This window comes from Osmerus eperlanus, chromosome 7, assembly GCF_963692335.1.
Source record: "Osmerus eperlanus chromosome 7, fOsmEpe2.1, whole genome shotgun sequence".
NCBI lineage: Eukaryota > Metazoa > Chordata > Actinopteri > Osmeriformes > Osmeridae > Osmerus > Osmerus eperlanus.
The window spans coordinates 8761823-8784150 of NC_085024.1; the positions used below are offsets into that span (position 1 = coordinate 8761823).

Sequence of the window (22328 nt, forward strand, 5' to 3'; positions counted from 1 at the left end):
TATTGATATGTCCCCTTCCTTGTTGATTTGAATATTCTGAATATATTCACTGCATATTGCAATCCGTTTCCCCTCGATCTGGAAGTATTACTCTGATTAAATCTGAGCAAGAATGGTCAAAGTAAGAATGAAATAGATATTTAATAACATTTCAAATGAATGAAATCAATTACAAGGCAAACATGTTACAAAATTAAGGTTTAAACTCTTACCTACTCTACCTTGATTGTTGTAAATCAGAGAGAGGAGGAGTAAGAGAAGCCTGAGCTGAGGAGAAGCCCTCAGGAGATCAATAATCCACAGAACAATGCTTCATATTCCCTTTATACTCAAGAACAACCAATCAGACCACATCTTGACCCTTACTTATCAACATATGACTAGCAATGCTACAGTAAACTAGAGAGGGTACAATTTCTGGGGAAATTGTAGGGTGTGCTCGCTTGCGTCGGTTGCAGGTGGGTCTGTCCCCTTAAGTTTTTTCCCATCTAGTGATATTTTCAAGCATTTAGCCTACTCAAGAACCCCCTTTGAAACAAGCGAACCCCCTTTGAAACAAGCTACTGTAACAACGTTGTCACCGGCAGTATTTCAGATGGAATCGCGATTCAAACAGTACCATCTGCTAACTGAAAATATGCCCCCAAAAACGTAAATAAGCTTTACATCTATTTAGGGAGAAATGGCTAATTCAAAAGAAGGCTAGCCAAACTTCACTGAGTGAGGGGATTGTTTTTAAGCGCCGGAAATGAGAATGTTTCTTTTGACGTAAAGTTTAGGCCAGGGGTGGGCAAACTTTTTGACTCGCGGGCCACAATGGGTTCTAAAATTTGACAGAGGGGCCGGGCCAGGAGCATTTGGAGGGAGTGTTTGGGCCGGATATACTAAAGCATTAAATGTAGTGTGTGCAAACCTCATAGCACAGTAAGAACACTACAACCCCATTTATTAACTGTCTTTCAAATGTGAAAAATAGCCCTTATCAGTTAATAAATTTGTCTCAAGGAATATGCAAGATATGGCATTTACATACTATTTCGCAGATACTGGGAGGAGGAAATGTAAATAGATTAAAATAACATACGCACTGTGATTTATCAAGATTGCGTCTGTTTTTAATAAGTTTCAATCGAAGGTGCAAAGTTAAAGAAATCAACATTTATTGAAAAATTTAATCACTTTCAACATTCAAAACATATTATTACACAACGAAATACTCAAGCTCAATAATATCTACTTGTGTTAAACTCCGCAAAATCATGGATGGATTGTCCTCGCTGTCCACTTTCCTTCTCTTTGGTCCGCTCATTTGCCCTTACAAAAATAATATTAAAGTATACTATAAGTATACTAAAATATGTATAATACACTTTTAGTTCACATTTGATATACTTTTAAGAAATATGCTTTGAAAATAGTTAACTTTTGATATACTTTTAAGGAGTATACTTAGAAAATAGTTCGCTTTTGATATATTTTTAAGTATGCTTTGAAAATAGTTCACTTTTGATATACTTTTAAGAAGTATACTTAGATAATAGTTCACTTTTGATGTACTTTTAAGTATGCTTTGAAAATACTTCACTTTTGATATACTTTTAAGAAGTATGCTTCGAAACAGAAAGTTGTATACATTTCTTCTGGAGTAGGATGTACGTTTTCTATTATTATACAGCAAAAACAGTCAAAATAATTTTTAAGTACATTACAGGTTAAATTCTTTAGATCCATCTCATTCTAATTATTCATGTCTAGGAAAATCTATTATGCATTGCACATTGAATCTTTTTTCGTACTGAAGCTGTAACCTTAATTACTGCCAAAACATTTTGAAGCCCTATACTCTTATACTAATAATTGTAGGTTGGAGGATAGTAAGGCCGGAGACGCTCGGTGTTTGTCCCCGGCTTGGGAAACCCAATTCAATTCTGGTTAGATGTTCAGGGAGATAATTGACTCGTGAATATCTGACTCCAATTTTAGAAATGTGCACAAGTGCGTTACCTGTAACCTTGAGCGCTAAACAGTTAATGACATGAAACTCTGGCGTAGGTAAAAATTGTCTGCTTGATCAGAGCATCGACCTTAAAGTATGCGTGTTCACTAATCAGTCGTTTCTCATTACTATAATATGGATTTAACCATAGTAGACCTAGTATGTAAACCAATCACTCAGAGGCTCCGGTAAATTCCTTCGGAGCGTGGAGATCCACCGTAAGTGACTCAGAGGCCTTAAGTTAAAACCTACTTCAAAAGTCTATGTTTATAATCAGTATCAGCCGCATCAACCAGACTAGATCAAAGTTTTCACCGCCGTAGCGTGATAGATACGTTTCAAGGAGAACAAGTAACTTAAAATGCACAATAATAGTTTATTATCTAAATAGTAAGATAATCAATACAATGATAATGAAATATCATCAAATACAAAACATACCTTCAGAGCAATGGTTAACAAAGGTATTCACAATGAAGACTAGGCGCCTAACGCACCGGAGCTGTATCGTAAACAGAACTCAAAGTTAGTGGTAAAAACATCTTCCTATATACACCCAAACCTGACTAAAATGGGGACACCGGTCATATGACTGAAAAGTTGTCTAACGCATACAAATTCAAATTGGATCATTAATCAAGGCTGCAGTAGACCAAGTAGTGCCCTTGCAAGACAAGGGAATATGTTAAACACATGCTGGTCTGCTGCAAGCACAAACTCTGTAAACCCTGTAAATGTACATGTTACAGCAATACAATTATTTCTAGAATGTAATACATAAAATAAGAAACAAAATCATATCAAACATTACATTAAAAACTGTTTCGAACAATATTTACAAGAACACAACTTTTAATGATAATTTCAGAGTCTTCCTCGGTCCACCTTCCTCTTCAACTGTTGAGACCACCTTTCCAGAGGTGTGTCATTAAGGTGTGATTGTCATTTTAGCGTTCATGCAAATCAACGATGTCCCAGACGAGTGTCTGGGTGACCAGTGACAAAGGGGCTGCCAAAACAGCCCTACATAATTATCAATTGGAGTATTAATGGAAAAAACGAAAAAACTACTTGAGAAAGAAGCAGACAGAAGGGTTGCATTGTGCATTTGAAGGTTATACTGTCAAACTGACTGAAGAACGAAATAAGGACGTGAAAAAATGAAGATAGCGTGGCTCATTGGCTGGTCAATTCCCATGATGCAAGGCGGTAAATAATGTAAAAATTTGCCGATAAGTTTGCTGTTTTTTTTAAAATACAAATGTAACTTAATGAATTTCGTTTTTTTAATGTGTCTGCTTAGACTAGGGTTTTGTTGCGTGGTAATTGCCATTGTTGTGCCGGTTTACCATTGTAACCATGAGTTAAATGAGTGTTACGTTTCATAAAATGAGCTGGATTATTTCAATATTAGTCTACACACAACAATTAGCTTCTTTCAGCTAAGAATCTGCGGTGTCACTTGGCAAAGGCCCCCGTTCTCGCCAAGTGACGCAAGGTCAGCGGCGTGTGAAGGGCCCCTAAACATTAAAATATATTAGTAAATCAGAGTAATTTGACATTCATTAAGTTTACTTCTTGACATACTTACATTAATTGAAAGTGCACTTGAAAGTATTGCAAAGTATACTTTGAGGTACTTTAGGAAGTATACTTCATGAACTGAAAGTGCACTACACAGGTTACTTTATAGTATTCCAAAGTATACTTTGAAGTACTTTAGGAAATATACTTTATGAACTGAAAGTGCACTACACAGGCTACTTTACAGTATTCAAAAGTAAACCTCAAATACACTATAAGTGTACTTTAAAGTGTACTAAATGACCTAAAAAGTGGGCCAATTCAGTTTACTTAGTACAAAGAATAGTATATAAACTAGAGAGGGTACAATTTCTGGGGAAATTGTAGGGTGTGCTTGCTTGCGTCGGTTGCACAGGGGTCCGTTTTTGAATTACATTTTTACAACTGATATTTCTGTATATTTTATATAAAAATGCATACTTATTATTTATAAAGATTACATGGATTTAAAAGCATTTTTTGTGCTGCTCGTTTACAACTGAAAATACGAGTGAAGTGTAGAAATCTGATCAATGTCTTCTCATTTCCCCTGCAAGAGGCAGCCTCATAGCTGAATCAACGAATAAAAATGGACCTAATCTCTATGACTTAAACGTCCTTTTAAGTTTTCCCTTCTCGTGATATTTTCAGGCATTTAGCCTACTCATATTACATTCATTCATTAATAAATAACCCCCTTTGAAGATTATTCTACGACGTTACCGGCAGTAGAAGATGGAATCGTGATTCAAACAGTACCATCTGCTAACTGAAAATATGCCCCCAAAAACGTAAATAAACTTGACATTTATTCAGTGGAAAATCGCTCATTCATAAAAAGCTCACTGGTAGCGATCAGTCAGTAACAACGCAAAATGCGATATAGCCGTGTGTGGAGAAGCTGCCCCGGTAAATTCTACTACTACAGTACAGTACTAGACTAGGAGGACAAACCCGTTGTGTTCGTCTTGGTAGCGATTGCGTTGATTGAATTCGATTCAACGTTCCGTTGTACGGTTTAGGCTGAAATTAATTATTTTTATGAACAGATTGACAACGTTTAGACTGTGGCAATGAAGTTAAGGTTAGTAGTTAGATAGATTTTTGATTTAAGTAAGGAGAGTGCCGAACATGTTCTGTCGCCGTTTGACTTCCTAAACAGCTGTGTCTCGCGTAGGCTACAGCGTTGCAGTGAGCTACACTGGATTGAAACCTCAGGTAATGATAATTTCACCCACAAATCGTTTACTTGTAATGTAATGTCATAATAAATCCTACAACGAAAATGTATTTGTGAGGAATGTTTATTTTAAAGATTGAAAACAGATGCATCATAGACCACTGTAGTATGTGTTGCCCGGGCAACAGAGGCTAATGTCATGATGCTAATGCTTCAGTGAAATAGTAGACTACCGTTTCCAAAAGTAGATGTGGGCCCCTTCCTTAATAATATCAGCTAATATTGTACATTACATTTCATAATTGTGTTTCACATCACAAAGTAAAATGAGTAAATAGTTATCACCCTGGCCTCTTTGCTTGTGGCGTTCCTGCAGCTGCCTTGCAGTAAAGCTATAGTTAGCCTAGCTATCCCCCAAGTTAACAGATGTAAAACGAATGTTCTGCTACAGGTAGTCACGTGTTTTCGTGACGTTAGTGACGTAGTGACGTTAGTAACGTCAGTGACTGTGGCTAGGAAATTAGCCACCGTTAGCTTCACTTTTCACCACAAAAACGCAATTTCTACTTAAACCATGCAACGGAACGTAAATAAAAATACAACCAACGCAATCGCTACCAAGACGAACCTTTTGACACCGCCGTTGTGTATGTAGTCCAAATATTGACTGATCCTTAGGGGGGCGAAAATAAACAATAATAAATAAATAAATAAATAAATATATATGTGAGAGAACAAAGGTTGTGCTCTCGCCGAAGGCTTGAGCACACCCAATAAGTACACTGCTAGTACACTGCTAGTATACTCTTAAGTACCATGATAATAGTATACTTTTTATACTAAGTATACTTACAAAATAAACTTGAAGTATACTTCTTTTTTGTAAGGGTGGAGAAGCTGCCCCGGTAAATTTTACTACTACGGTACAGTACTAGACTACTGTTGTGTTCGTCTTGGTAGCGATTGCGTTGGTTGAATTGGATTTAACGTTCCGTTGTACGGTTTAGGCTGAAATTAATTATTTTCACGAACAGATTGACACAGTTTAGGTTGTGGCAACAGGGCCGGATCCAGGGTGGGGCTGGGGTGGGCTGCGCCCCCCCCAGATTTCTCGAATCTCTTGCCATTTTCATGAAAATCGGAGCAACGGTCTAGGAGGAGTTCGAAAAAGTTGCCATTTCTCAAAATACAAATGACGGAAAAACTTTCAGGACGACAATGACATCACAGGGTTCAGTCGAATCGTCTGCATCTAAGGAATCCAATGATACCTCAATTAAGAAAAACGGTCTTACGGTTCAAAAGTTATGGGCGTAAACACACCTCCAACTTTGACCCCTTGGTGGCGCTATAGTGCTTCAGTGGTCAACATGAATCTTAGCGACAATAATCAGGAGACCGTTCCCAATCAGCGTGCCAAAATTCAAAACTTTTCACCAATCGGTTCTATGGGCTGCCATCAGTGTTGCCATAGTTACTTTTAAAAAGTAACTTAGTTACGTTACAGTTACTTGATTTTAAAAGTAACTTAGTTACTTTACAAGTTACTTGATTTTAAAAGTAACTAAGTTAGATTACAAGTTACTTTATTAGTTACATTCAGCAGCTGTCGACAACACCCCCGCCGCCTCAACATAAAAATAGGTGCGTTCGACTTCATGCAGCGCCGGCGTCGCCTGCAGCCCGGCTGACTTGAAGCAGCAAATGGCATTCTCAACTTCAAGGCAGCCGGCTGCAGCCGGCTGTCGGCGCCGCCAGTGCTACATGAAGTCGAACACACCTATTGACAACCGGCTCTATAAGTTTGACAGTGCAGTGCTGCGACTCCAAATGTTTCTTCAAATTGGACGTCGTGTTTTTGTAGCTTGATAGCACTTTGTCGCCACCAGCACAGAGTGTACAACGAACCTTGATATTTCCATCTTTAGCTGACAAATACTCAAAATAGTGATTGTATTTCCAACTTGAAAATGCGCATCTCTCTCTCTCCTGCTACATTGTTGTTTGTGTCGCTGAGTTGTAGTCTATGTATATACACGTGACGTGACTTAATTGTCGCATAGGCTTAACTCCCAGAGACGCAAGAAGAAATCAAATATATATTTTACTATTAATGACAAAATAGTAACGCACAGTGACTTGGACTAGTAACTTTAATCTGATTACTGGTTTGGAAATAGTAACGCGTTAGATTACTCGTTACTGAAAAAAGTGGCCAGATTAGAGTAACGCGTTACTAAGTAACGCTTTACCGGCATCACTGGCTGCCATAGACTCCTAGTCCTAAGTATAAATATAAATCTCCTGAGAATGAAACGTTATCGTTACCATTATGAATATACATTTACATTACATTTACATTTATGCATTTAGCAGACGCTTTTATCCAAAGCGACTTCCAAGAGAGAGCTTTACAAAAGAGCATAGGTCACTGATCATAACAACGAGATAGCCCCAAACATTGCGAGCAGCCAAAACATGAAGCATACATTGTGGAAAACCAAATAAGTGCCAAAGGGAAGAACCATAAGAGCATGCAGTTAAACAAGTTACAATTAAACAACATGAAACTCCCCACAAGAGTGCAAGAGTTTACCTGTAGTAAAAACAATCAACAGTAAAAATATTTCACAGCGAGTACAAGAATTTGAAACCGTTACAACTAACCAACAAGAGCAACAAGTCTCTCAATACGAGTCATTGTGATCCTGGAGGAAACTAACATCAGGTCCAGCCAAGCATTCCTAAGTGCCGTTGTACTCCCGGAACAAGTGCGTCTTGAGCCTTTTCTTGAAGGTGGGGAGACAGTCAGCATCCCTGATGGAGGTGGGGAGTTGATTCCACCATTGGGGGGCCAGACAGGAGAAGAGCTTGTGTTGGGACCGGGCGCTCTTGAGCGGTGGGACCACCAGACTGTTGTCAGAAGAAGACCGTAGGTGGCGGGGGGGGGGGGGGTATAAGGCTGGAGGAGAGACTTGATGTAGTCGGGTGCAGTCCCGTTCACCGCTCGGAAGGTCAGTACCTTGAGTCTTGAATCTGATAATGGCCGTTATGGGAAGCCAGTGGAGGGAGATGAGGAGCGGGGGAACATGGGAGCGTCTGGGTAGATTGAAGACCAGACGGGCCGCCGCGTTCTGAGTCCTCTGGAGAGGGCGGGTTGCGCATGCTGGGAGACCGGCGAGCAGCGAGTTGCAGTAGTCCAACTTTGAGAGGACAAGTGCTTGGACTAGCAGTTGGGTGGAATGCTCAGATAGGTATCTCCTGATCTTCCGGATGTTGTAGAGGGTGAATCTACACGACCGGGAGACCGCAGCAATGTGGGCCGTGAGGGAGAGCTCGTCATCCATGGTCACCCCGAGGTTCCTGGCAGAGGATGAAGGGGTCACCGTCGCCGATCCCAGGGTGATTGAGAGATCGTGGGAGATGGAGGGTTTGGCCGGGATGATGAGGAGTTCTGTTTTGGCGAGGTTCAGCTGGAGGTGGTGCTCGGTCATCCAGGCGGAGATGTCTGTGAGGCAGGCCTCTATCCTAGCTGAGATCCCCGGATCAGTCGGGGGGAACGACAGGTACAGCTGCGTGTCGTCAGCATAGCAGTGGTAGGAGAAGCCATGGGAGGTGATGATTGGTCCAAGCGAGGTGGTGTAGAGGGAGAAGAGGAGGGGTCCAAGGACGGATCCCTGTGGGACACCAGTGGAGAGCTGGCGGGGGCCTGACACTTTGCCTCCCCAGGAGACCTGGTAGGATCTTCCCGACAGGTAGGATGAGATCCACTGAAGTGCAGTGCCAGTGATGCCCATCTCAGAAAGTCTGGCCAGCAGGATTTGATGGTTAACCGTATCAAACGCTGCAGAAAGGTCCAGCAGAATGATGACGGATGACCTCGAAGCCGCTCTGGCAGACTGGAGGGCCGTGGTGACTGACAGGAGGGCAGTTTCTGTGGAGTGGCCAGTCTTGAAGCCCGATTGGTTGGGGTCAAGCAGGTTGTTCTGAGAGAGGAAGTTTGACAGTTGGTTAGATACAACGCGTTAAATTGTTTTAGAAAAGAAGGGTAGTAGTGATACCGGTCTGTAGTTCTGGAGGACAGCTGGGTTACTGGAGGGTTTTTTGAGTAGAGGGCTAACTCTGGCCTGTTTGAAGGCAGAGGGGAAAGTGCCGGAAGTAAGAGAAGAGTTAAGGACATGGAGAAGAAGTTATGATGGAGGGAGAGATGGTTTGAAAGAGAGGGGAGGGGACTGGATCAAGGGGACAGGAGGTGGGGCGATGAGAGAGAATGAGGTCAGAGATCTCTGCCTCGGACAAGGGAGAGAAAGCGTTTAGACATTTAGTTGGGTCAGTCATAGAGGGTGAGTGGGTAGGAAAGGTGGGTTCAGGGAACCGACTGCTAATGTCAGCAACTTTTTTCTCAAAGAAGGAGGCAAAGTCGTCTGCTGTCAGGGTGGATGGGGAGGGGGGGTGAGGTGGCTTAAGGGTGGAGAAAAGTTTGTGAGGGTTTGAGGCACAGTTAATTTTGTTCAGGAAGTAGTGGGTTTTAGCATCAGTTATGCGGGCAGAGAAAGATTTGAGGAGGGAGTGATACTTATCGAGGTCCAGACCGTCTTTGGACTTGCGCCATCTCCTCTCAGCTGCCCGAAGGATGGACCGTTCTTCACGAATCACATCCGTGAGCCACGGGCAGGAGGGAGAAGATCGCGCAGGCCTGGTTGACAGGGGACAGAGAGTGTCGAGTGATGCAGTTAGTGTGGATAACAGGGTGTTGGTGGCAGTGTCAGTGGGGTGGCACAATAACTCGTCAATGGGAGGGAGGGAAGATGTTACAATGGAGGAGAAATGGGAGGGGGATAGGGAGCAGAGGTTGCGGCGGAAAGTTACGAGGGGAGGGGAGGTAGGAGGGGTTGGGGGGAGAGAGACAGAGAATTGGATGAAGGAGTGATCAGAAATGTGTAGTGGGGTTACAGAGGTTAAGTCAGTGATACAGTTACGTGTCAGGATGAGGTCGAGCTGTTTTCCTGCCTTGTGGGTCGCCGGTGTGTTCAGCAGCTTCAGGTCGAAGGAAGTCAGAAGAGACTTGAAGTCGACGGCCTGCGTTCCTTCGAGGTGGATGTTGAAGTCCCCAAGGAGTATCAGCGGTGTTCCATCATCCGGGAGGACGCTGAGGAGCATGTCCAGCTCCTCCACAAAGTCGGCTAGCGGCCCTGGTGGGCGGTAGAGCACAACTAAAAATGCTTTGATAGGATCAGTTAGCATCGCATAATGGTGTTCAAATGATTTGGCAGTAACAGAGAGTGGGGTGGATGTGTATTTAATATGTGGGGAAAGGAGCAAACCTGTCCCACCACCTCGCCCGGTTGAGCGGGGTGAGTGAGAGAACGAGTGGTTGACGGAGAGAGCAGCTGGAGTTGCAGTGTTCTCTGGGAGGATCCATGTCTCTGTCAGCGCAAGGGCGTGAAGAGAAGCATGGGATGCAAACGCCGGGATGAAGTCTGCTTTGTTCACAGCAGACTGGCAGTTCCAGAGCCCAATAGAAAGAGAGAGGGCAGGTGGAGAAGATCTGGATAGGTAGCTAAGATTAGAAGTGGACCGTATATACTTTGTGACATATCTACGTCTACGAGTGGTGTAATGAACGGGAATGCTGAATAAACACATGTTAGCTATGAATATGTTCTAGGTAGGTTTAAATACAAATAGGGTGATACTTATCAGAAGAGGTGATCCTCCTCGGTGGACTCCCGCAGGTAGACTCCCTGTCTTTGTTCGACCGAGTCTTCGTGCACCGAGGCTGCCAGACGAGGCTGCCTCTGCAGTGCTAATCGCCTTAAATATGCTAAAGGCGCAGCCGACAATGGCCCTAATTATGTAAACAAAGCCAGGGACTCACACAGCGGCAAGTACCCTGAAACTCGATCTCTAGCTAGCTACCTATTGACCATTTTAGCTGCTATACCCTTACCCTCTGTCCTTGAGACAAAGTTTTAGCTAAACACAAATGAATGAAACAAACTCTGGTTACTTACAGTCAGATGGCAGTCACGAAGTACACTCAGTAAGACACTATTTGCTCTGAATCTGATTACAGAAGTCAGGGCTGATTTAACCAAATTCTACAATGGCCCTAATTATGTAAACAAAGCCAGGGTCTCACTCGGCGGCAAGTACCCTGAAACTCGATCTCTAGCTAGCTACCTATTGACCAATTTAGCTGCTATACCCTTACCCTCTGTCCTTAAGACAAAGTTTTAGCTAAACACAAATGAATGAAACAAACTCTGGTTACTTACAGTCAGATGGCAGTCACGAAGTACACTCAGTAAGACACTATTCGCTCTGAATAAGTATCCCAGACAGCTACTGTGGCATACTTGGCTTCGCTAAACAGATAATCCTGTATCACGACATGCTTGACGACTGTGGCTGGAATCGATCCTACGACCTTGAGTTCCAAAGGAGCACGTCTTATCCCAGTGAGCTATTCTCGCTGCTGGGAAACACTGTGTTCGGTTACTTTATTAAAAAAATGAAGCCGTTTCTCCCGTGACGAGCTTTGTCATATTTGACCCAAGTATAAACAGCTGTAATTCAGTCATATTTTGACATATCAAGGTGATTGTGGTAGGAAGATGATTAGATGACATGCTCGCGATGACATTTCCAAAGTTTCGTCTCCATACGGTAAACCGTCGCAGAGACAAGGCCTCACGTCCGCTATGGCGTGCTCTTTGTCAAAATCGTTTGCGCGTAACTCGTGAACGGTTTGACTTATCGATGCCATTTTGATAACTTTTTGTCTTCATGGTCTGAAGATGATCTCTTACAATTTATGAAAATCGGAGCAACGGCCTAGGAGGAGTTTGAAAAAGTTACAATTTCTTAAAATGCAAATCACGGAAAAACCTTCGGGACGACAGTGACGCCATAGGGTTCAGTCGAATCGTCTGCGTCTAAGGAATCCGATGAAACCTCACTTAAGAAAAACGGTCTCATGGTTAAAAAGTTATGGGCGTAAACGCACCTCCAACTTTGACACCTTGGTGGCGCTATAGTGCTTCATGGATCGACATGAAACTTGGTGATAAATAGTCAGGAGACCGTTCCAAATCAGTGTGCCAAATTTCAAAACTTTTCACCAATCGCTATGCATAATAATAATAATAATAACAATAACAATAATAATAATAATAAAACTAACAAAAACAATAGGCGCCACAGCAGCTTCGCTGCTGCTTGGCCCCTAATAATAAAACGAACAAAAACAATAGGTGCCACAGCAGCTTTTCTGCTGCTTGGCCCCTAAAAATATCCCATTACTGACTACACAAGGTTGACATACAAATCAACAATAATGATGAGACTATGCAGCGTTATGGCTAAGTGGTGAGGACACACTGGACACAGTGGGAAAACCCTAATGATGTTATAGGGGAAAACCCACCGTCACTCCGCAGAGTGGACATTTGACATCCATGTATCCACGGCAGACATGGACATACTCACAGGCCCCCTTCACCACATACATACAACTTTAGCCAAGCTTTTAGAATTGTAATAAAATAAAATAAATTCGAAAAAAATAGAAAAACCAGAAATTAGACAGCATATTTTAAAGTTCTCATAAGATCCCTCCTTTCATTGATAACTTTAATCAATACCCAATCTCCTCGCTTGACTCCTCCACTCTCTGGTCTACTGCTTCACCTGAAACAGAATTTAGCAGAATACATCTCTTTTCTAGTGAGCATTAGGTTTAAGTTGTGGAATTATGATCTTCCATAATTCAATTCAAATGTTGTTAACTCATCTGGTACAGGACTGGGAAAGACTTCAATCCACTGTAAACATATCTATAATTACCAGGCAGTATTGACCCTTCAGTTTTCTTATTGTTGAGCAAACACATTTAACAGCATCTAATAAGACAAAACATCATAATTTGATATTCAACTCCTATTAGTCATGCCTAGAAATGACAATCTGTGTCTTTGTTCCCTTCTTTAGAAAATCAACTGTTAGTCTAATTTCTTTCACTCCAAAAAACCTTTTATGTCTTTTAAAACAGTTAAGTTTAAGACCTATATTGTTTTAGATTCTCTATTTTACCAAATCACACCTCTTTTTATCAAAGATATGATAAAAGCAATTTTCATTATGTCAAACCAGAATCCGTATGCTTTTATAATGTTTTTAATGTAGCTATTAACCAAACATTTTTCCCAACTATATTTTCTATAAAGGTCAGATAGGTAGAACTTCATAACTCGTTTTGCTGCAGTTCAAAACGAGCCAATTAGCTCAAACCATCATAACCACAATTTATCCGACTTGATGAGACTTCCCAAATAATTTCAGAACTGAATGTTATAATAACCCTCTTCATGCACTAATACCATTTATTAATACAACATTATCACAGCCTAACTGTTTATCCCAAACAGTATGCCAGGCTCTGATAAAACTCTCAAATAAAACTTAAACCCAAATTACAATTAAACTCCAAATAAAAATACATTTTGTTATTTTCTCTTTCTCATTATTTAACCAAATTACATCTAATACCTTTATCAAAACTCTTAAAAACCCTGGATTTGACTATTTTGACTTAAAATGTTATCCCATATACCTTCAAAGTATATTCATAGATTCCTCTTAAACCAGGGGTATACCCTCTGGGATCACCTTTGTAAGATCTCAACATAACGGGGCTCTTTTAGCCCCCACCTTTCTCCATCTCTCCTTGGGATTTCTGTAACTTCTTGGTCAAAGAAAAAAAAACACACCACACTCCTCTATATTTTTATTCAACACAAAACAAGTTCAGGGACTCTAACCCTGGGAGTGGATTTTACCCTCTCCTTTTTTAAACACAAAACACGTAGGCCTACAGGGACTCTCACCCTTTTTGGAGAGGACTCTAACCTCTCCTTGACAAAGACAAAGCACGTGTTAGGACTCTCACCCTTTTAAAGAGGACTCTAACCTCTCCTTGACAAAGAAAAACCACGTGTTAGGACTGTCACCCTTTTGGAAAGGACTCTAACCTCTCCTTGACAAAGACAAACCACGTGTTAGGACTCTCACCCTTTTGGAGAGGACTCTAACCTCTCCTTGACAAAGACAAAACACGTGTAGGGACTTCCACCCTTTAGGAGAGGACTCTAACCTCCCCTTGACAAAGACAAACGTACAAAAACGGTTGATTTCCCACCACTGTTTCCACCACCTCGGTTTGACTAGGTACGATGAAACATAGTAATCGTCTAAATTTGGTTCTCAGTTCCGAATAGCAGTACTTTTTTAACAGGTGTCTGCTTACCTTTTTTATATTGAGGCGCGCCCGACGATTACGTCTGCCTCCTCGTACCGGTGTATGGGTCTCTCTCTCGATCTGTCGGTCGGGCCGGAACCCTCTGGACTCCCTCTTTTCAGCGTTGGGGTCACCATTTGAAGGATTTAATTATTTTGTGTCTATTCCAATATGTAATGATGGTATTCAATGACACAAATCTGTGTTCTAGAAAAAGTGGTCTGGAGTCGCAGAGGTCCCATAATATCAGCTTTAATGCAGCATTTGGAAATCAACAAGTACAGAGCTCTGGGGTTGTCTACGTTTCCCTACCCGCAACAGAGTTTGGGCTGGTTCACGAAGTCCAACTGGCTATCTGTCCCTCCCCAGCATATATTTATACAGTGCAATTAAAACAGAAAGATGAAAAGAGGGTTGAGCTTGTTCTCTCGTGCATCAGGGAGTTGTTCTTGCCTACGCGTCCCACCTGCACGGGTGCCGTCTCCACCCGGTTTCAAGGTTGTTTCTGAAAATTAAGAGATAGAGACACACAGAACAGCCTGCTTCCCACACCCTGTGTGAGACACCATGTTTAAGCCTGAGCACACTTCTCAGATCATAAGACAGAACTTTAATAAGCACAATATATTCTTTATAGTACACCACGGCACAATACGATACTCGCTGTGCAACAGCACATCTATGCACGTTGTATCCATGCGTCGTTGCTAACGTAACAACGTTGTCACCTGCAGTATTTCAGATGGAATCGCGATTCAACAGTACCATCTGCTAACTGAAAATATGCCCCCAACAACGTAAATAAGCTTTACATCTATTTAGGGAGAAATGTCTAATTCAAAAGAAGTTTGCTACGAGCAAGCTAGTTGCGGTGGCTAGCCAAACTTCACTGAGTGAGGGGATTGTTTGAAAGCGCCGGTGTTACGACCCAACTGGTTCCCAATTTAACTGGTTCCCCAGCTGTGCGTGCACCTATCAGTCTGCCTCTATCACCAGATTCGTTACAAATTCACAAACATATTACTGGTGATTTTCAAGTCGGATCTCATATTTGCTGCAGAAAAATTATTCCATGTTGTGTTGCGCGTATTTTGATCGTATTGTCTGGGTTAGCAGCGACGTTCTTAGTATGAATTTTTAATATGTGGTGTCAGAAGGAGCTGTGATGTCGTGGAAAATACGACTATTGCCTCGAAACAACCCCAAATACGTGTACAGTAGCCTACATTCGGTTAGTGTCTATGGGAACCAGTTGATTCAGAAGAAGCCAAATCAAAACGTTACCTGAAGGCCAACGTAGTTAACAAATACGTAAGGATTTAGCTAAATTTTGTGAGCTGGTATAGCTTGCGGTGTAAATCAGCGGACTATGGAACGCATGTATTTTTGCTCTAGTGCGATCGAATCCCACTTCATGCGAGCCTGCAAATATTTTATTTTGTCTCTATTTATTTTGTCGCGAATGGTAGCCTAATGTAGTGCGCACGTAGCCTATAGGCCTACTTTCATATTTGCCGCAGCAAATATGAGATCCGACTTGAAAATCGCCAGTAATATGTTTGTGAATTTGTGACGAATCTGGTGATAGAGGCAGACTGATAGGTGCACGCACAGCTGGGGAACCAGTTAAATTGGGAACCAGTTGGGACGTAACACCGGAAATGAGAATGTTTGTTTTGACATAAAGTTGAGGCTGTGGCACTGAAGCCAGCGACGCACCACACAAGCTTGAGTTTAAACTTTACATACATTCTTTAATGTGACATTACTTACTGTATATGCAAGTCTTGATTTGCTGTACATGTACATGTATGATGCTGCTAGTAGTAGTACACCACGGCACGATACGATACTCGCCGTGCAACAGCACATCAATCCATGAGTCGTTGCTAACGTGTGCTGACGTGGTGACGTAGCTAGCACTGAATACCCTTCGTTGACTAAAGGCACTTTTTGCCACCAAAACGTTGCAATGGAACGTAAATAAAAATACAAGCAACGCAATCGAGACCAAGACGAACATTTATTTTTATTGATTTTTATTGATTTTCCAATGAATTAACAGGAGCACAGGTACATGGAATGTATAACAAAAAAGTATCAAATACCCCTCCCACCCACTTACCCTCCCCAGCCCACCCAAGTCCCTCCCCCCACTCACCCCCCCCAACCCACCCAAGTCCCTCCCCCCCACCCACCCCCAACCCATCCACAGGTTCACTGGTTATGAGCAGTGAACTGCCTATTGACTCAGACCAAGACGAACATTTTGACACAGGCGTTGTCTATGTAGTCCAAATATTGACTGATCCTTAGGGGGGCAAAAATAAACAATAAATATATATGTGAGAGAACAATGGTTGTGCTCGCCGAAGGCGTGAGCACACCCAATTACACAATGAGGTGTGAGACCCATCAAGTAGAGACTCCATCCAGCATCTACAGATTTTAGCATATAAGACGTGGGGGCAGGGTGACACCCAGCCTTACACCTGTTATATGTTTTGAGTTCCGTGTGTGGTCCTAAACTGTTATGACTGAATGTTAAAAGGGAGTACCATAAAAATAAGCTCTCAGGCACCAAAAAATGATTTGATCTCTCAGACTCTAGTTGAATGACCAGGAGTCATATTTTAATCTGACTCGAATCATCTATGAATATGGTCTCAAACCTGTTACTTAATCTTACATGTGGCAAATCTGGTCAATCAGATTTGAGTCATAAATAGGTATCCAATTACAAAAGATAGACTAAAATCCAAATGATTTACCTTGTTGACTCAGGATAAATACAAACATAATGTATAAATGTTTCCTTAACTTGCCTAACATTAGGTGCTGCAGATCATCCCAGAGAGCATGTTCACCTCCCTGGCCAAGATTATTAAACTGCAGATTCATGATATCATGGAGGTTCCTACTCGTCTGGACAAGGACAAGCTAAAGGACTACTCTCAACTAGGAGCTCGCTATGAGGTAGGCTTTTATCTGTCAAGTGTCTCTGAGTAGGTGTGCTAATTGAGGGTCTGATGTGCCCTGCAAATTGAATATTCTGGAATATTCATAGGATGCCACATGTAATCTAGATTTGGTGTGTAGCACAAACAATCTAGTGGTGGTGGGGGGGGACAGTGGACTATGAATTATAGTAGGACACACATTTAATAACTCAGAGGCAAAACTTGCCATCTCACTGAATGTTCCTTATCATTTTTTTGTAAAAAGGTGGCCAAGCTTACCCACGCCATCTCAATATTTACAGAAGGGATTTTGATGATGAAGACCACACTCGTTGGGATTATCAAGGTAAACTAATACTGTCCAGTAGTCTGTCACTAAGGGCCAATCCCAATACTCCCCCTTACCCCTAGCCCTTAGTTTACCCCTAGCCCTTGGCCCTCGAAACTGAGGGGTAAGGGCTACATATCCCTAAGAAATGGGACGCCACTTGGTTACTGGTACGTCATCTAGCACGTATCGATATCTCCAAAGCAAGTAGTGTTATGCACTGATATCAAACGAAATTCGCTGCTAATGGAGTTTACTTAAAACTGTAGACATACTAGTGAGAGAAATGCGGGACTGTTGTGCAAATCAGAACTGTAACATTAACGTAGCAAACTAGCGATTTTTAGAAACGAAAATGGTTGCAAATATATATTTAAAGGACTGTGTATAGCACAAAACAAGACCGTCATAATTTTGTTATCAATTAATTAAGACGAAAATATTACATTTATCAGACTCTCTGGATGATCTGGCCGCCATTGTTGCCGGTCGCGCAGTATTCACATAGCCCTAGGTTTCAAGTAAGCTCCCAATCTTACTTGGTTTTAAGGGGTGTATACCCCTTCATCTTAGCCCTACCCCTAGCTCAAAAAGAGTATTGGGACACCACTAGCTCTCACGTGAACGCGCAAAAGTAAGGGCTAGGGGTAAGGGGGAGTATTGGGATTGGCCCTTAACCTTACATGTGAGCATGATACTGTGGCTAAAGCACTGTTACGGAAAGTATATTTCTGAAACCTGATTTATGATGGAGTCATTTTCCAGTTTAGTTGGAAAAATGTCCCAACCCAACCAGAGAAAAACATTGTGGTGTGTCTGGTAGATCCTCCACAAAGTTGTCTGACTCCATTTGTGGTGTTGTGGTTTTAGGTGGATCCCAAGCAGCTCCTAGAAGATGGCATCAGGAAAGAGCTGGTGAGGAGAGTGGCCTACGCTCTGCACAAAGGTCTCATTTTCAACCCTAAAGCCAAGGTAGGAGATGCAACCCATCAGGACAAATTTAGAAATACAATAATATATACGGTATACAATACTGAGGAATACTTTTCTATCATAATTAGGGATGCGTATTGATAAGATTTTAACGATTCCGACTCCTTATCAATTCCTGCTTATCGATTCGATTCCTTATCGATTCTCTTATCGATTCTCCCCTCTACAGCCAACTAGGTCTGTGCGTCCTGCACCCCCCCACACACACACTCGTTCTAAACTAATTTCTCAAACTGGCTTTGACTGGCTCTGAAATGAGCTAATACCTACCACCTCTAGGCCTCTTCAGGCCTCTGTTTTCAAAACAAAATCTAGTCGGAGATAGAAACTTTCAGTTTCCTTGTGTTCAAGCTTCTATTACTCAACACCAGTAGGACTTACAGGGGTCCTAACAACAGGGGAAATAACTTCAGTGTCACCTTTCAAAAGAGACCATTTACATGCATGTACTCCAAATGGTTCAACAACAGCTTTCAATGTACTTTGGGTATGTTGTTTAGGCGTTTTCAGGCACATTTAACAGGACTATTAAAATGTTAAACAATTAAAATGCTAAGTTTAATAATGGATTAAAAATCGATATGCTCAGTTTAATAATGGGACACGCGAACGTTTGCTGATAACACATGCCGCCCCGATAACGTGAAATGATCAATAAGATCAATACTAATGGGAGACGAATGCCGGAGCTAAAATGCTTCAAACGACGGGACAGAAGATAACTAGATCGACTACACACAATAAAGGCAAATTACTTCACACAGTAACAAGTGGTTGTGATCACTTTTGAGCAGTTTAGCTCTACCTTAGATAGTTATAGAGATGAAGCGCGAACGTTAGCTGCGCTGCTGCATGCATCGAACACATGACGTTCCAGTAACTTCATTCCATGCTGTGTGTTCAAATGCTTCTTCATGTTTGTAGTATTTCCTCCCTTCAACGAAATAGACTTTTTACACACGTTACAAGTGGCGTTGTCATTTTGTCGTGTGAAATACAACCAAACTTTAGAACGCTTCTTCCTAGTTGCCATGTTTGCTGCAGTCTGTCTGAATAAACTATAAAAGTTCGCGCATGCGCAACGGCACAGAGAATCGTTAACAGAATCGTTAAGGAATTTTGCTAACGATTCCAAGGAATCAATGCACTGGGAACCGGTTCTAAACAAGAACCGGTTCTCGATACCCATCCATAATCATAATCATTTGATTATGAAAGCAGCATTCTTGTGAATGTATGTCCACTGAAGAAAATGCTTGAGAAAGAAAGGATTTTAAAAAATGAATCACATGAACCTACCGGTTTCATCCTAGTCTATGGATACAATCAGTGTTATTGTCAGTAAACACATAAGCAGAATTATTATGTTGGGAACTGTATGGGACTGAACCTTAATTGCAGCCCAGTGAGCTGATGCCCAAGCTGAAGGAAATGGCTGCCACCATGGATGGCTTCTACCGCTCCTTTGAGTACATTCAGGATTATGTCAGTATCTACGGGCTGAAGATCTGGCAGGAGGAGGTATCTCGTATCATTAACTACAATGTGGAGCAGGAGTGCAACAACTTCCTCAGAGCCAAGGTAGGTTCCCTTCTACACATACAGAAACCATTTTTTTTCTTTGCATTTGGTATATATATATATATATATATACATATATATCTGTGCGTTGAATAGTGATAGGGCAATTGTGGTGGCGGCTGAATTACATAAATTAATCAATTTTTCAACTCAGATGCGTATACTTTTGTGATTTCATTGGATTTCCATAGGTTTTTAGGTTGAGAGCGGATGAAAATGTTGCAGAAAGTGCCTTGGTCTCTTTAGTTTATTCAACGTGAATGTGTGTTTGTTCAGATCCAGGACTGGCAGAGCGTGTACCAGTCAACTCACATCCCCATCCCCAAGTTCCCCTCTGTTGACGAGTCAGCCACTTTTATAGGTCGGCTCTGCCGGGAGATCCTGCGGATCACTGATCCCAGGTAGGGGCTTGTTCACAGTAAAAGTAGTAAATATATAGTCATGTGAAAAATAGGTTTTCATGGGGTATCCTTTGTCCATTTTACTTTTTTATATATGGAAGTTTGATCTTCATTTTAACCATTTCGAGAGATGAAGGTAATCTCTGTAATGATGCCAGAAATCTCTGTCTGTGTGTGTGTCTGTGTATTTTTTTGAATGGGATTTTAGGGCAGCAAGTTTCCTTTGTTTATCTTGAGAACCGGGCATTCTGTAAAGTTCATATTTTGCAGGTGGCCTTTCAATGATCCAATGGAGTGCAGTGTCGCGTTTGACGTTGTTTGGATAAGCATTTCGACATTTCCCAAAAATGGTTTGCGGCCAGTTTTGCGATCTATCTTTTTCAGCCATGTTGAGCTCGCACTATACTCTTCATTAAGCGTTTGGACTAATGTTCACTAGAGGTAGGAGGCTGTATAACTTACATAAATTTTGTTTTGTTAATGAACTTATGCAATTAACAAAGGTATTCACAATTAAATGAAACTAAGCGCTTAACGCACCCGAGTTTGTAGTATGGAAAATGGGTACATTTTGTTTCAGTATTTAGAAGCAAATTTACTTTTACTGATATGGCCAGACTAGCAGTTCTGACTGCTGGCATAACATTGAAACAGCTTCTTTCAAAGGGTTGCCTTCATGGATGAAATGCTGGATAGCGAACAGAACAACAAAATAAAGGGATACTTTCTGTATAGATCAGTGAATTGTGTTACATAAATTCATGTGTTTACTGACGTCAAAGCTGCCTGCACATTTCAAATGTGCACAAACTCTTAACACCAAATCAACTACGACATTATAATCACTAGCTGTATCACGGTTCACTATTGCTCCCACTTTAGTCTCCTTGGTCGGTTTCTTGAGGCAAGGACAGCAATCCACAAACGGGCATACGACAGGAACAATGTTCGTACAAATTTAGTCTCCTCGGCCAGTTGTCGTGTCTTACTTATGCGATACAGAAAATACAAGACTATTTTACAGCATTGCATACCACAACGGAAAAAATCTAAACGTTCATGTAAACATAGCAAACACTCCTTAAGCAGAACTGTACATGCAAGCGCTGTATGGTGAATTAGACCTACAGTATGACAACTAGCTCAACTATAGTGCATTAACTAAATGTCTAGATGTTTGTGGTGGTAAGACAATTTAACAGAGAACCAATATAACACATTTTGATCAAAATAACATAAGCAATTGATAACATGGGAAACAGCAGACAAATGAAGGCTACATGAAGCACAGCATTGGCAATTTGTTAAAAATAATTAGAAATGTATTTTATGATGTGCACAAGTGACTAAAATAGATTATGTGGAGGTTGAAAAAGTATCTGAAGCCTACTTCAGAGAATTTCAATTGCGAACTGAGAAATATAGGTACCAAAGCCACTGAGAAGAACTGGCATCACCAGCTGCATCACCAGCTGCACTATCCATAATGGTCACGGGCAAGATGCTTAAAGAAGTGTACAACAATCCTAAAATGTAATCTTGAGACAGACGGGTAGTTCTTGACACAGTTCATGTCAAAGTAAATGCATCTACCATCAGAAGGAGACTGCACAAGTTTGATTTTCATGGGAGGTGTATTGGGATGTGGTCGTTTAAGAATACATATTTTTGATCTATAATCAAGTATTCAGTTGAAACCTTGAAATTGTTTTAGGAACCAAGGAATACTAAAGTTAATATATAATAATCAGTATTCTAAAGGAATGAATTCGTTATAAGAGTACAGCAGATCAGATAACGTGAGGGAATAAATTACATGAGTTAAATTATACACAATCATTTAGTGAATTGGAAATAAAATGAACAGTACTGGATATATTTGTTATTGGTTTTAGTAAGAGTTTTATAGGCTAACAAATGAAACCAAACAAACAATAGCTCAAAAAAACATCAGGGAAAGACTTAAGTTTGCCAGAGAACACAGACAAATACAAGGACTTCTGTGACAATGTGCTTTGGACAGCTGAA

At 41.3% G+C, this 22328-nt stretch overlaps 2 protein-coding genes across 6 annotated transcripts in view; one reads left to right on the plus strand and one right to left on the minus strand.

The window, feature by feature from the left end:
• Positions 1-22328, plus strand: part of washc5 (WASH complex subunit 5) — an 88986-nt gene that overhangs the window by 57872 nt on the left and 8786 nt on the right. For all 4 annotated transcript variants that reach the window (XM_062464694.1, XM_062464693.1, XM_062464695.1 and 1 more), the window contains 5 exons: positions 16873-17013; positions 17263-17343; positions 18196-18297; positions 19720-19899; positions 20176-20300. In XM_062464694.1, coding sequence (XP_062320678.1) covers positions 16873-17013; positions 17263-17343; positions 18196-18297; positions 19720-19899; positions 20176-20300 — 629 coding nt within the window. The remainder of the gene's footprint in view (positions 1-16872; positions 17014-17262; positions 17344-18195; positions 18298-19719; positions 19900-20175; positions 20301-22328) is intronic.
• Positions 8618-10356, minus strand: LOC134022964 (uncharacterized). Of its 2 annotated transcripts, none has more exons than XM_062464722.1 (2): positions 9332-10356; positions 8618-8725 (listed from the first exon to the last, which is right to left on the minus strand). In XM_062464722.1, exons 1-2 carry the CDS (start codon positions 9981-9983, stop codon positions 8712-8714), a joined length of 666 nt encoding a protein of 221 aa, XP_062320706.1. In that variant the 5' UTR covers positions 9984-10356; the 3' UTR covers positions 8618-8711. The 2 variants fall into 2 exon arrangements, with proteins under 2 accessions (XP_062320706.1, XP_062320707.1); XM_062464723.1 differs by lacking the exon at positions 8618-8725 and having other exon boundaries at positions 9238-9435; positions 9750-10356.